Source organism: Bombus pyrosoma, unplaced genomic scaffold (assembly GCF_014825855.1).
Source record: "Bombus pyrosoma isolate SC7728 unplaced genomic scaffold, ASM1482585v1 HiC_scaffold_4710, whole genome shotgun sequence".
Classification (NCBI taxonomy): Eukaryota; Metazoa; Arthropoda; class Insecta; order Hymenoptera; family Apidae; genus Bombus; species Bombus pyrosoma.
The window spans coordinates 660,343-677,282 of NW_025219969.1; the positions used below are offsets into that span (position 1 = coordinate 660,343).

Consider the following 16,940-nt stretch of genomic DNA (forward strand, 5'->3'; position numbering starts at 1 on the left):
TTATATTTAGAATAGAATTATTAAAAATTGAATTTTGGGATTATAGATTTTTAATAATTTTATATAATTTGAATTAATTTGTTGATTGGTATTAAATTAATAGAAATGGGATTTGAAATTTATTGAATTTGGAAATTTATAAATGAGGGTTAATAATATAATTTAATATCGTATAATATAAATTAAATTTATATTTAGAGTAGAATTATTAAAAATTGAATTTTGGGATTATAGATTTTTAATAATTTTATATAATTTGAATTAATTTGTTTGATTGGTATTAAATTAATAAAAATGGGATTTGAAATTTATTGGATTTGGAAATTTATAAATGAGGGTTAATAATATAATTTAGTATCGTATAATATAAATTAAATTTATATTTAGAATAGAATTATTAAAAATTGAATTTTGGGTTATAGATTAGATTTTTAATAATTTTATTTAATTTGAATTAATTTATTGATTGGTAATTAAATGAATAGAAATGAGATTTGAAATTTATTGAATTTTGAAATTTATAAATGAGGGTTAATAATATAATTTAATATCGTATAATATAAATTGAATTTATATTTAGAATAGAATTATTAAAAATTGAATTTTGGGTTATAGATTTTTAATAATTTTATATAATTTGAATTAATTTGTTGATTGGTAATTTAATAAATAGAAATGGGATTTGAAATTTATTGAATTTGGAAGTTTATAAATGAGGGTTAATAATATAATTTAATATTGTATAATATAAATTAAATTTATATTTTTTAGAATAGAATTATTAAAAATTGAATTTTGGGTTATTAATTTTAATAATTTTATTTAATTTAATTTAAATTAATTTATTGGTTTGTATTTAATATATAGAATTAATTAATAGAATAAATTTTATTAGTTAATAATTAAAATAAATAATAAAGGAAATTGTTTTTAATATTAAAAATGTTATAGAATTATTAATTTAAAAAATTTTTATAAAATTAAAATTTAATAAGGATTATATTGATATTTATATATATATATATATATATATATAGAAGTATAAAGTTGAAAATTTAAATTTTATAAAATTAGTAAATATAAAGAGGATTATTAATTATAAATTTATTTTAGTGTATTTTTAATAAATAAATAAATTTAAATTGTGAGTTAATATAATGGTATTTATGATTTTTGTTTAATTATGGGATTTATAGTTATATTTGATGTAATTTTGCATATTAAATTTTGATTTTAAATGAATTAATAATATTAATAGTATAAAATAAGTTTTATAATGATTTTAAAATTAATTATATTTTTGTATTAATAAATAAATATTTTATATTAAAAATTTTAAATAATTTAATGATTAAATTTAAAAAATTAATGAAAGTTAAATTTAGAAAAAAAAATTAACAGTGATTAAAGTTAGTGCCAGCAATAGCGGTTAAACTAATATTGTAAATTAATTTTTTTAATTAATATTTATATGAAATAAAATTTTAATTTAGTTAAATTTTGGAATTTTAAGTGAAATTTAATTTTAAAATATATTAAATTTTAAAATTATAAAAATAATAAGATAACTAAATAGACTAGGATTAGATACCCTATTATATAAAATAATAAAATAATTTATAAATAAATGTTAAATCATTAAAATTAAATTATATGGCGGCTTTTCATTCTTATTAGAGAAATTTGTAATTTAATTCGATATCCCACGATAAGATAAACTTAAATTATTGATTTATGTATTGTTGTTTGATATTTGTTATATAAAATTTCACAATAGCATATATTTGATAAAATAGTAATTCAAATCAAAATGTAGTATATTTAAGAATATTATGAATTATAATAAATTTTATTTTTGGATAATTAATTTTAATAAATTAATTGGAAAGTGGATTTAAAAGTAAAAATAATAAATTAATTATTTTGAAAGTAGTCTTGGAAAGCGTACAAATTGCCCGTCAATTTCAGTTAAGGAATAAGTCGTAACACAGTAAAGATATTGGAAAATGTTTTTAGAGACCTGAAATTTTAGTTTAAATAAAAAATAATTCAGTTACAATGAAGAGTTTAATAGGAGTTAAAATTTTATTTAAATATAATAAATTTAAAATTTTAGTTTTTTATTGTTAAAAATATTTATTGGTATGTAAAATTTTATAATAATTTTTTTATTTTAGTAATGATTTGTGAAATAATAGAATAATTAATAGATTTAGTAATGTAAATGAATTTTTTAAAAATTAAATAAGTAAAATTTATTTTGTACCTTTTGTATCAGGGTTAATTAATATAATTTAATAAGTTTAATAATCTCGAAAGAAAAAGAGTTAAATATATAGTTATGTTATTGTAGCAAAAATAATTAAAATATATATTTAGAGATTAGATGTTAATCGATTTTTTTTATATCTAGTTTTTTTTGAAATAAATTTAATTTATATATAATAAGTATAAAAAATTTATTAATGAATTTTTTATATTTTTATATAAAAAATTTATGGGATAATCTATAAATTTAAATATATAATTGAATTTTATATAATAATAGTTATATTGATTTAGAAATAATTTATATAAATGAGTATTTAATAATTCAATTTAATTTATTTAAGAATAAAAATTTATATTATAATAAATTTATTATATAAATATATATATATATATTTATTAAAAAAAAATAATTTTTAATTTTAGAAAATTAAGTATAATGATTATATTAGTAATATTAATTTTGTAAGATATAAATGTTAATTATTTATGTATAAATATATGTATATATAAGGAATTAGGCAAATTTAGTATATCCACCTGTTTACCAAAAACATGGCTTATTGATAATAATTTTAGGTCAATCTGCCCAATGATTTAAATTTAATGGCTGCAGTATAACTAACTGTACAAAGGTAGCATAATCAATTGTTTTTTAATTGAAAACTGGGATGAAAGAATTAATGAGATATATTCTGTCTCATATATATGTTATGAAATTAAATTTTTAGTAAGAATGCTGAAATTTATTTATGGGACGATAAGACCCTATAGAATTTTATATTTATTTTTAAATTTTATTTAATTTAGGAATAAATATTTAGTTGGGAGGACTGATAAATTTAAATAACTTTACTTTAAATATATACTTTAATTAAAGAATAATTTTAGGTCTTTTATTAAAAATTAGAAGAAAAAATTACCTTAGGGATAACAGCGTAATATCTTTTTAAAGGCCAAATTAAAAAAGATGATTGCGACCTCGATGTTGAATTAAGATAAATTTTAAATGAAGAAGTTTAATAATTAAGTCTGTTCGACTTTTAAAATCTTACATGATTTGAGTTCAAATCGACGTGAGTCAGATTGGTTTCTATCTATAAAATAAATTAAGTTATTTGTACGAAAGGACTATAATTTATAATTAAATTATTATTAATTAATAAATATATTTTATTATATTAGCATATTAGTGCATTAAAGTTAGAATTTAATTAAATTATAGTTTTATAATATATAATAATTTTTTTATAAATTATTTGGTTTTTATAATAATAATTTTAATTAGAGTAGCTTTTTTAACATTATTTGAACGAAAAATATTAGGTTATATACAATTACGAAAAGGTCCAAATAAATTAGGAATTAAAGGCTTAGTTCAACCTTTTAGGGATGCTTTAAAGTTATTAACTAAAGAATTTTTTTTTTTAAGAAGTGATTTAATATATTTATATAGTCCAATAATAATGATATTTTTATCAGTTTTATTATGATTAGTTTATCCATGAATTTATTCATTTTATTATATTGATAATAGAGTTATTTATTTAATATTAGTTTTAAGATTAATAGTTTATCCTATTATGATGATTGGTTGAGTTTCAATATGTAATTATTCTATTTTAGGGTCATTACGAGCTGTTTCACAAATAATTTCTTTTGAGGTTTTGTTATTTTTGATATTTTTTCTATTAATATTAATAGTTGAGGATTATTCATTAATAAATTTTATTAATTTTCAGATTAATATTTATTTTATAATTATTATATACCCATTATATTTAATATTTATTATTAGTGCATTAATTGATTTAAATCGTGTTCCATTTGATTTAATTGAAGGTGAGTCTGAATTGGTTTCAGGATTTAATGTAGAATATTTTAGGAGAATATTTGTAATAATTTTTTTGTCAGAGTATATGAATGTTATATTTATAAGAATGTTGTTAACAATAATGTTTTATGGATTTAGATATTGATCATTAAGTTTTATTATCTTTTATTTAACTCACTTAATTTTATTAATTATGATTCGAGGGGTGTTACCTCGGATTCGTTATGATAAGTTAATATCTATATGTTGAACAGAATTATTGGTTTTGGTCTTGATATATTTAGTTTATATTTATATATTAAAAGAGGCAATTATACTGATTGTTTGATAATTAGAATGATTTTAAAAATAAATAAGTATTATTATGATTATAGAAATATAATGTCAGACTTAAAATTAAAAATTTTATATTTATTAATTGATATTATTATTGTAATTTTAGATAATAACGATATTGTGATTGTAATTATGTACGATTACTGGTAGGCTAATAGGAGGAAGGTATAGATATTAATAAAATAGTTGAAAGTTAATAGAAAACTTTATTTCTATTGTATGATTTCAAATCATATACTTATTCAAGTTCATTAACTAATTATTTAAATAATTAAAATTTTTTAGAAAGAATAGTATCTCAAATTTTATTAATATAAAATGAAAGAGATAAATAGAAAAAGTATAAGAATGTGAAAACTATATTTAAATGAATATAAGGATATTCAATTATTTGTCCTCCTAATCAAGTTAATATAATGAAAATATTAATAAATCATCAATATAAAAATTTATTTAAAAAGTAAAATTTATTATTATTGAAGTTTCTGGAGTTTAGAATTGGAATGATGTATAAAATAAAAATTGATAAAAATAGTATAATAACTCCTCCTAATTTGTTTGGAATTGTTCGTAAAATTGAATATGCAAATAAAAAGTATCATTCAGGTTTAATATGAATTGGAGTAATTATTGGGTTTGCTATTTTAAAGTTATCTGGGTCTCCTAATATATATGGTATTTGAAGATTAATAAGTATAAATAATATAAATGTTAAGATAATTGTAATTAAATCTTTAATTGTAAAGTATGGGTGAAAGTTAATTTTGTAAATATTTAATTTTGAATGTATAGGGTTTGATGATCCTCTAATATGTAATACTGTTAAGTGTAAAATTACTATAAATATAATAATAAATGGTAAGATAAAATGAAATGAATAGAATCGATTTAATGTATCATTATTAATTGAGAATCCACCTCAGATTCATTCTACTGTGAATTGACCAATATACGGGATCGCAGAAATTAAATTAGTAATAACTATTGCTCCTCAGAATGATATTTGGCCTCATGGAAGAACATATCCTAGGAATGCCGTTGCTATTGATAGAAATAAAATTGAAATCCCAATTGATCATACTTGATATAATTTGAATGAATAATAAAATAAATTACGTGCAATATGTATATATATAATAAGAAAGTAAAATGAAGCCCCATTTATGTGAATTAGGCGAATTAATCATCCTGAATTTATGTCTTTTATAATAGTGGAAATTCTGAAGAATGCAATATCAATATTTGGGCAGTAATGTATTGATAAAAATAATCCTGAAATAATTTGAATTATTAAAAATATCCCAAGTATTGAACCAAAATTTCATATATAATTAATATTGATTGGTGTTGGTAAATTAATAAATGATAAAGGTATATTAAATAAGTGAATTTTATAAATTATTGAAATTATTTTTTTCATTTTTTTGCTCGTAGATTTTTATTTTTAATATAACAAATTTTTGTTGTAATTAGTAATATGAAAATTAAAAAAATAATAAATATTAATAAAATAATATAATTTGGTTTTAAATATAATTTTTTAATAGAGTTTAATTTTATATTTTTGTTAAAATTGAAATTGTATAATTTTATAATAAAATCAATTTGTTTAAGTTGAATAATGATAGATATTAAAATTAATAAATTAAATAATGATAATTTTAAGTAATTATTTTTTTTTGATATTTTATTAATTAAACTAATAAAATATGAAAATATAATTAAAATTCCTCTAATAAAAATAATTATTAGAATATAAATATTTAATGAAATAATTTGTTTTAATGAAATAATATTAATTGATATAAAAATAATATAGAAAATTAAATATGTTAATTGTTTTATAGGGGATGCGAAAATATTTAAATAGAAGTAATTTATAATTAATATTAAGTTTAAATTTATATTTGAAAATATTAGGAGATTTAATATAATTAGTAGAGTTTTCATTTATTTAAATTTATTAATTATAAATATATATATATATATATATATAAATTAGTAAAATTTTTGTTATATTAAATTTATTAAATTTTTAATTTACAAAATTAATGTTTTTTTTTAAACTATATAACAATATTAATAGAATTTTCAAAAAATAGTTTAAATTAAAATAATAATTTTGGGGATTATAGATATTTTGTTATAATAAGTTTTTTTGAAATTTAATATTATTAATTTAATTAATATTAAGTTTATTTCAGAATATTTAATTTTTAATTTGGTAATTTTAATATTAGTTGTTTTATTAAATTATGATATTTATTTTTTGAATTTTTTAATTGGGATAGAGCATTTAATTATAATGATTTTATTTTATATAATTGAAATTAATTTTAATGGTTGAATTTATTTTATTTATTTAATTTATTCTGTATGTGAAGGGGTTTTAGGTTTATCTTTATTAGTTAGAATGAATTATGAGTATGGTCATCAAAAAATTAGTTTTATTAATTTAATATAAAATATATAATAAATATAAAATAAATGGAAGTTTTAATTTTTTTGGGTATTATAATTTTTATAAAGTATGTTGATTTTTTAATTTTAAGAAATTTAATATTTTTTATGAGTTTAATTTTTTTAATAAAAATTAATTGATTAAAGTGAACATATATTGTTGGAGGTTTAGGAAATAATTATTATTCAAATTATTTAATTTTAATAATATTTTGAGTTTTTGGGTTAATTTTTTTAAATTTAAGAGAATATAGAAAGGATTGTTTATTATTGAATTTATTATTATTAATTTTAATAATAATAAGTTTTATTTCTATAAGTTTTTTAGTATTTTATTTTTTTTATGAATCAAGATTATTATTAATTTTTTATATGATTATGAAGTGAGGATACAGAGAAGATCGTGTATTAGCTGCTTTTTATTTAATATTTTATACTTTAGTGTTTTCGTTACCAATATTATTTTTTATTTTTAAGATATTAGAAATATATGGGAGAATAAATTTTTATATACTGGAATTAATTAATATAAATTTTGATATATTTTATTTTTTATATTTGTTAATATCATTTTTAGTAAAAATTCCAATATATTTATTTCATGGGTGATTGATTAAAGCACATGTTGAGGCTTCATTTTTTAGATCAATAATTTTAGCTTCTATTATGTTGAAGTTAGGAAGATATGGAATGTTACGTTTAATTTTAATATTTAAAGTAATATTTAATAATGTAGTATATTATTTTATGGTTGTGAATTTAATTGGAATATTAATTTTAAGGTTAATTTGTTTATTCCAATTTGATATAAAATTAATTATTGCTCTATCCTCAGTTGTTCATATAGGAATTATAACTATGGGAATATTATCTGGTAGAAAATTAGGTGTTTTAGGGGGTTTAATAATAATAGTTTCTCATGGATTAGTATCTTCTGGTTTATTTTATTTAGTTAATATAATTTATTCACAAACTAATAGTCGAATTATTTTTATTAATAAAGGTATAATTAATTTTATACCTTCAATAACAATAATATGATTTATAATGTGTGTTTATAATTCTGGTGCTCCTATTTCTTTAAATATAATTAGAGAAATTTTTTTATTGATTAGATTAATTGGTTGATTTAAATATTTATTTTTTATTTTAATAATTTATTGTTTATTAAGATTTATTTATTCAATTTATTTATTTAGATTTATTCAGTATGGGGTAATTTATAATTTAAGAGTTAATTTAAGTTCAATAAAATTATTAAATTATATAACTTTAATTTTACATTTACTACCTTTAAATTTTGTTATTTTTAATTTATTTGTTTATTTAAATAGTTTAAAAAAAAATATTGAATTGTGGTTTCAATGATATATCTGTGATATTTTAGATTTTATAAAGTATATGATATGAATTATATAAATATATATATATATATATATATATATATATATATATGAGATATAAAATAATAATTTTAATTATAATAAATTTAATAATAAAAAATTATTAAAAATTAAAAAAAAAAAAAATTAATTTAATATATATATATATATATATATATATATAAATAAATAAATTTAATAAATTGAATTTTGATTTTATATTTATTAAATTATTATAAATTATAAATTATTTAAATAATTTGTAAGAATATTGAATTGTAATTTCGATAACATATTATTTAAAATATTTTAGGTTATATTAAAAATAATAATTTCTGGTATTATTTTATTTATAATAAGTTTAATTTTTATATTTTTTGGAATATATTCTTTAATAATTAATAAGTTTTATATTTATGAATGGGTAATTTTTAGATTTAATTCAATAAAAATAAATTTTATTTTATTATTTAGTTTTAAATTACTTATATTTTCATTTTTAGTAATATTAATTAGTTCAATAATTTTATTATATAGGGTGAGTTATATGAATTTAAGAAATGAATTTTATATTCTTCGTTTTTATTATTTAATATTAATATTTTTAATATCAATAATTTTTTTGATTTTTAGTCCAAATATGCTAACTTTATTATTAGGTTGGGATGGATTAGGGTTGATTTCTTATTGTTTAATTATTTATTATCAAAAGATATTATCTTTTAATTCTGGAATATTAACTGTAATTTTAAATCGATTAGGGGATTCAAGGTTATTGATAATTATTTCTTTTATAATGATTTTTGGAAGATGAAATTTGATTTTATATAAAATAGATTTATTAATTATATTATTAATAATATTAATAGTATTTACTAAAAGTGCTCAGTTGATTTTTATAATTTGGTTACCAGCAGCAATGATAGCACCTACACCTGTATCTTCGCTAGTTCACTCATCTACTTTAGTAACTGCTGGAATTTATTTATTAATTAGGTATGAATCATTAATTGATTTAAAGTGTAAGACGTATGTATTAATAATTTCAAGAATAACAATGTTAATTTCTGGATTAATAGCAAATTTTGAGATAGATTTTAAAAAGATTATTGCTTTATCGACATTGAGGCAATTAGGGTTTATAATAAGAATTTATTCTTTAAGAATAACAAATTTAACATTTTTGCATTTATTTATTCATGCTTTTTTTAAATCAATAATATTTATATGTGTGGGTAGATTAATTCATTATATAACTGGAATTCAAAATTTTCGTTTTTATTCTGGAATTTATTATTTATACCCAATTAAAGGTTTATTAATAATATTTTCTTTATTAATATTATGCGGTTTTCCTTTTTTAGTTGGTTTTTATTCAAAAGATTTAATCATCGAGTATTATTTTTTAAATAATATAAGAATTTTTAGATTAATAAATTTAGTTTTAGGAACAGTTTTAACTGTATCATATTCATTTCGAATTATATTTATGGTTTTGAATAGAAATTATATAATAAATTTAATATATTTAGATGAAGATTATGTTATAATTTATTGTATAACAGTAATTTTAGTTATTATATTGATTTTAAGAAAATTTATTTTTAATTTTTATTATTTTCATTTGGTATTAAATTTAACATATGTTTATAAGTATTTTGTTTTTAAGATAATATTTTTGGGATTTTTATTTACTTTTATAGTAAGAAAAGTAAATTATAAGAAGAGAATAGTTATATTTATAAAGAGGTTTTTTATAATAGAATATTTTTATAAATTCATTATTAATAAAATAATAAATAAATTGGTTATGTATGAATTTTATTTTGAGAAAGGATTAATTGAGAAATTTTCAGGAAAAGTTATAGATTATGTAAATAACTTAATTAAAATAAATAATTTTTATAGAATTACAAATTTATTATTAATATATATATATATATATTAATATTAATAGTATTTTAATAAATTTTATAAAATAAAAATATTAAAATGATTTAAATAGCTTATAATTAGAGTATAATATTGAAAATATTATGGAAATAATTCATTTTTAAATAATATATATATATATATATATATATATATATATAATAAAACATAAATTAGGGATATAATTTGAATAATTAAAATTTTAAATTTGAAAGAAATAATGATATTTATGAATATCCATTTTAAAGTTAGAAGCTTTATTAATTTATTTCTATTTATAATTAATTGGGCTTAAGTTGTTAATATCTTTATATTGAAAGTATAATATTTTATTTAAAACTATATAAATTGTAAATTGGAATTTTGAGTTCAATGATTTTATTAACAATAAAATGCCTCTTTTTGGCTTCAATTTATATAAGAAGTAAATTTTACTTTTAATTTCGACTTAAAGATTGATTTATATTATAAATCCTTATATTAATATGTTAAATAAATTTAGAATAAATACTAAAGTTATTAATATATTCAATTTAGAAAATTACAAAATCATTCTATAAGTAAGGAGAAAATTAATATATATATGAAAAAAGTTATTAAAATAAATAAATATAGTAAGTTTAGAGTTTTAATATATGAAATTAATGGGATTAATAAAATGATTTCTACGTCAAAAATTAAAAATGTTAATGAAATTAAATAAAATGGTAGAGAAAATGGCAGGTTTATTTTTGTAATTGGACTAAACCCACATTCATATGGGAGGTTTTTTTCAAAATTTGGTTTTTTAAGTATTGATAAAAATTTATTTAAGATAAAAATGATAAATAAAATTATTAAAATTAAGATAGAAAATGAAAGAATATTAATTAAATATATTAAAAATATTTAAATTTTTTAATTGGAAATTAAATGTAATAATGTTATACTATATATTTATATATATATATATATATATATATATATATAAATATAAATTTAATTAAATTGAATTTAATTTATTAAAATATAATAGAATATGTAAATGAATAATCAAATTACATCAACAAAATGTCAGTATCAAATAGAAAATTCAAAATTAATATGATGAATTTTTGAAAAATGTTTTTTTATTATTCGAATTAATGAGAATAAAAGTATTAATGAACCAATAAGAACATGAGTTCCATGAAATCCTGTGGATAAAAAAAAATTGATCCAAATACTCTATCATTAATACAAAAAAATGAATTATAATATTCAAAGATTTGTATAAAATTAAAGTAAAATCCTAATATAACAGTAGAGGATAATATTGAAATTCTTGATTTTAATTCATTATTTAATAAATTATAATGTCTTAATGTGACAGTAAATCCAGATATAATTAAAATAATTGAATTTAATAAAGGAATTTCAAATGGATTAAAAAATTTAATTATTTTTGGGGGTCATATAGAGTTAATTTCAATTGATGGTGAAATTGAGTTATGAAAAAAAGTCCAAAAGAATGAAATAAAGAAGAATAATTCAGAAATAATAAATATAATTATTCTAAATTTTATTATTGATATAATATATAATGAATGTATTCCTTGGAATGTTCTTTCTCGGATAATATCTCGAAATCATATTATTGATGATATTAATAAAATAAATAGATTTAAAATTATTACCATTAAATTATTTAAGTAAATTCATAAAATAGTTCTTAATAATAAATTTATAATATTTATTGAAACAATAATTGGTCAAGGACTAATTGTTACTATATGAAATGGGAAGTTTTTTTTCATTAATTAGATTCAGAGAAATATAATGTTAATAAAATGGAGAATACATAGGCTTGAATAAAAGCTATAGAAATTTCAAGAATTAAAAGGATATTTTGAATTAATAGAGATAATGGGGATAGAAGAATAAAATTTATTATGAAATTTCTTAATAAAATTAGAATTAAATGGCCTGAAATTAAGTTTGCTGATAATCGAATTGATAGGGTTCATGGTCGAATAATAAGTCTAATTAATTCAATAATTACTATAAAATTTATTAAGAATTTAGGTGAATTAAGTGGTACTAAATGTCTTAAAGTTTTTATTGGAAAATTAAAAATTGAGTAGATTATAAATCTTAATCATATTGAAAGTGATATGGATAAATTAAATATAAGATGTCTAGTAGACGTAAAAATATAAGGAATTAATCTAAATAAATTTAATATTATAATATAAATCATAATTCTTAAAAATATTGAAATATTTATGGAGTATGAATTTGTGGTAATTATTTTAAATTCATTAAATAGATATTTAATTAATAAGTTAAAAATTATTGTAATTCGGGATGGAATTAATCAATATAAATTTGGGAATGTAATAATTGGGGTAAATATAAAGATTCAATTTAATTGAATATAACTATTAATTGATGGATCAAATGTTTCAAATAAATTTATCATAATCAATTTCATTTTTTTACATTAATTTTATTTGGGAGATTATATTTATAATTTATTTTAAAATATAGTAATATTGAATTTATTATAATAATAATGATAATTAATCTTAATAAGCATAAAACGAAAATAATTATTCAATTGATTGGTATTATTTGTGGAATTCATTAGAAGTAAATTTTAATTACTATAATTGATTTAAAAGATCAATTCTTTAATTCAGACACCTAATGATTAATTAGAAAAATAATTTTAAAAAATTTATTTTAGATTGACAATCTAATGTTATAATTAATTAACTAATTTTTCAAATTATTTTTTTAATTCAGTTTAAAAAAATATTATAAGAAGTTCTTTCTAGTATAATTGGCATAAATCTATGATTTATTCCACAAATTTCAGAACATTGTCCAAAATAAATCCCAGGGCGAATACAGAATAGATTTAATTGATTAATTCGACCAGGTACAGCATCAACTTTAATTCCTAATGATGGGATTGTTCAGGAATGAATAACATCTATTGAGGAAATAATTATTCGTAGGGAAATTTTAAATGGAATAATTAGTCGATTATCAGTTTCTAGCAATCGAAATTGATTAATTGATTCATAGTTTAATATATATGAGTCAAATTCATAATTATTAAATTCTGGATATTCATATGATCAATATCATTGATGACCAATAGCTTTAATTGAAAAGTATGGATTTATAATTTCATCAATATAATATAAAATTTTTAAGGATGGAAAGCAAATAATTATTAAAATAATTATAGGAATTAAGGTCCAAATAATTTCAATAGTATGATTTTTTAGTAATGTTAGGTTTAAAAAATTATTAAGCATAAAATCTAAAATAAAGAATGATGTTAAAGTAATAATTATTATTATTATTATTGTTAAATTATGAAAGGAAATTAAATTATCTGAATAAAAAGAATTTGAGTCTTGAAATATAAATATATTTCATGTAGAAATTATTAATAAGTTTTTTTTGTTGAATTTGAAGTTCATTACTATGAAGTTTTATTAATTTTATTAACTATTAATGATATTAACAAAAGAAAAAAATCTTTATAATTGAATTTTAAATTCAGCGCACTAATCTGCCATATCAATATTAATAATATAAAATTATTTAAATTATAAATATATATATATATATATATATATAAATTAATTTATTTATTAAAAATATTTTTAATTTTATTATTGATTAATAATGGGATTTCAATTAATGAGTGATCAAATGGAGGGTAATTATTTAATCATTCTAATGATGATTGATGGAATTTAAATAAAATTAATCGTTTAGAAATTAATCTTTCAAAAATAATAAAAATTAAAAATAATATTCTATTTATTGAGATTATAGCTCCAATTGAGGAAATTAAATTTCAGCAATAGTATGAATCTGGGTAGTCAGAGTAACGTCGTGGTATTGCTATTAGACCTAAAAAATGTTGAGGGAAAAATGTTATATTAACTCCAATAAATATTATAATAAATTGAATTTTTAATCATTTTTGGTTTAATGATAAGCCTATAATTAATGGGTATCAATGGATTAATCTTGTAATAATAGCAAATACTGCTCCTATTGATAGTACATAATGGAAATGCCCTACAACATAATAAGTGTCATGAAGGATAATATCAATTGAGGAATTTGATAATATTACACCAGTTAATCCACCAATTGTAAATATTAAAATAAATCCAATAGATCAAATAATTGTAATGTTAAAATTTATTTTTGACCCATGATAAGTTGCTAATCATCTAAATACTTTAATTCCTGTAGGAACAGCAATAATTATTGTTGCTGACGTAAAATATGCTCGTGTATCTACATCTAACCCAACTGTAAATATATGATGGGCTCAAACAATAAATCCTAAAAATCCAATTCCAAGCATTGCATAAATTATTCTTAAATTTCCAAAAGTTTCTTTTTTTCCTCTTTCATTTATAATAATTTGAGAAATTAATCCAAATCCTGGGAGAATTAAAATATAAACTTCTGGATGTCCGAAGAATCAAAATAAATGTTGGTAAAGAATTGGGTCACCTCCTCCCATTGGGTCAAAAAAAGATGTGTTAAAATTTCGATCAAAAAGAAGTATAGTAATCGCTCCTGCTAATACTGGTAATGATAAAATTAATAAAATAACTGTAATACATACTGATCAAGAAAATAGATTAATTTGATCATAATTTAATGAGAAATTTTTTATAAATATAATAGTTACAATAAAGTTTAAAGATCCAATAATAGAAGAAATTCCTGTTATATGAAGTGAAAAAATTGCAATATCAATTGATGGTGAAGAGTGAAATAAGTATGATGATAAAGGTGGGTATACAGTTCACCCTGTTCCTGCGTTAGGGGAAAATAAGTTTCTTAAAAGTAATATAAATAATGATGGAGGTAAGAGTCAAAATCTAATATTATTTATCCGAGGGAAAGCTATGTCTGGAGACCCAAGCATTAAAGGAATTAAATAATTTCCAAATCCTCCAATTATAAATGGTATTACTATAAAAAAAATTATTAGAAAAGCATGTCTTGTAACAAGTGAATTATAAATTTGATCATTTCTAATTCATATTCCAGGATGACTAAGTTCTATTCGAATTAGCAATCTTATTGATGACCCAATTATTCCGGATCATATAGCAAAAATGAAGTATATTATCCCAATATTTTTATGGTTTGTTGACATTAATCATTTTTTTATTAAGATTTATATTATAAAATATATATTTAATTTTGAAAATTAATAGTTTAAAAATTTAACTTAAAATCTTAATTATAAATTTATTAGTTTATTGTAAATAATGATAATAATAAAATAATAATTGAAATTTAAATATTTAAAAATATTTAAAAATTTTAAAAATATTTATAAGTATTATGTCTGAAAAAGAAGTAAATTGTAAATTTATTCATGAAAATTTTAGTTTTTCTAATGCTATTAATTTATAAATTTATATTTATGAAATAGGAAATATTTTATTAAAATTTAATATAGTTTATACTAAAATTTTAAATTGCAAATTTAAAGATTAAAATTAATTTATATTAAATTAAATTGAAGGATATAAATATAAATGAATAGATTGAAATCCCAAAGAATATAAAATTTTTGAAATAAAAAATTTCTATTTTTGTTTTTGTTTTATTAAATGTAAATTTTATTAATATATATTTAAATAAAATAAAGTAGTTTCATATTATTATTATTCTTAGTAATAATAAAATTAAGATAAAATTATTACTATAGTATGTGTTTAATAGATAAATTATTTCTCATTTAAATATGAATGTGATGAATATTGGAAATGAAGAGTATATGAATATTATTAAAATTATTATATGATGAGAAATTTTTGAAAAATTTCTGAAATTTAAATTATCAATATTGTAGAATTGAAAGTTATTTGTTAATATGAAAAAGATAAATAAATATAAAAGTATAATTAGTAAAAATATATTTTTATTAATTATTAAAATTATAATGAAGAAAAAGGAATTGAAGATTGAGGAGCATCTAAATAATTTTTTAATTGAGAAGTTAATATTTGTATATAAGATAATAAATATGTTATTAAATAATAATAGAATTATGAAAGTCCCAGAAAAATAAATTAAGGATGAAAAGAAATAGATTGGGATAAATTTTATGAATGTTGAGATTAAAAAGATTTGGTTTCATGTAGATATATTATAAATATAAATTATTCAAAAAATAAATGGAAATATCCCTATTTTTAAAAATATTGAAATATTTAATAATATGTTAATTTCAGGGCTTTTAAATAGTATTAATTGAGAAAAATTTATTGAGATAATTAGAATTACAAATAGTCTAGAAATTGAAGATATTAAGAAATATAAAATTCTGACAATTTTATTTTTTGATTTAATATTAATTATTCCAATTATTAAAATTGTTGAAAATTCTATAGTTAATCATTGAACATAAATTCTTGATGAGTTTATTATTAAAAAGAATATTATTAGTATAAAAGTAAAAGAAGATATATATATTTTGTTTATATTAATAAATAATAGAATTTTATATGAAATTTTATTATTTTATATAAATTTGAAAGATAAATTTAGATTAAATTCTATTAGCTTAAATTTTGCTCATTATATAAATAATTAATTAGTAATAGTATATATAAATTATATACATAAATATTTTATCAAAATATATCTTTTATCAGACATATTACTATATAAATTGAATTTTTATTAAAATAAATTTTAATAAATGG

The 16,940-nt window shown here is 16.8% G+C and overlaps 2 protein-coding genes and 2 pseudogenes across 2 annotated transcripts in view; 2 read left to right on the forward strand and 2 right to left on the reverse strand.

Annotated features, from left to right (window-relative positions):
• Positions 1-16,940, forward strand: part of LOC122577433 — a gene marked incomplete at its 5' end in the record, with an annotated part of 702,209 nt that overhangs the window by 513,422 nt on the left and 171,847 nt on the right.
• LOC122577457 lies at positions 4,215-5,795 on the reverse strand (annotated as a pseudogene).
• Positions 8,785-9,865, forward strand: LOC122577437 (NADH-ubiquinone oxidoreductase chain 5-like; the record flags this gene model as incomplete). The annotated part of the gene is made up of 1 exon (XM_043748748.1): positions 8,785-9,865. A coding segment is annotated over exon 1 (666 nt), but the record flags the coding sequence as incomplete, so codon positions are not given.
• On the reverse strand, positions 12,883-13,667 carry LOC122577458 (annotated as a pseudogene).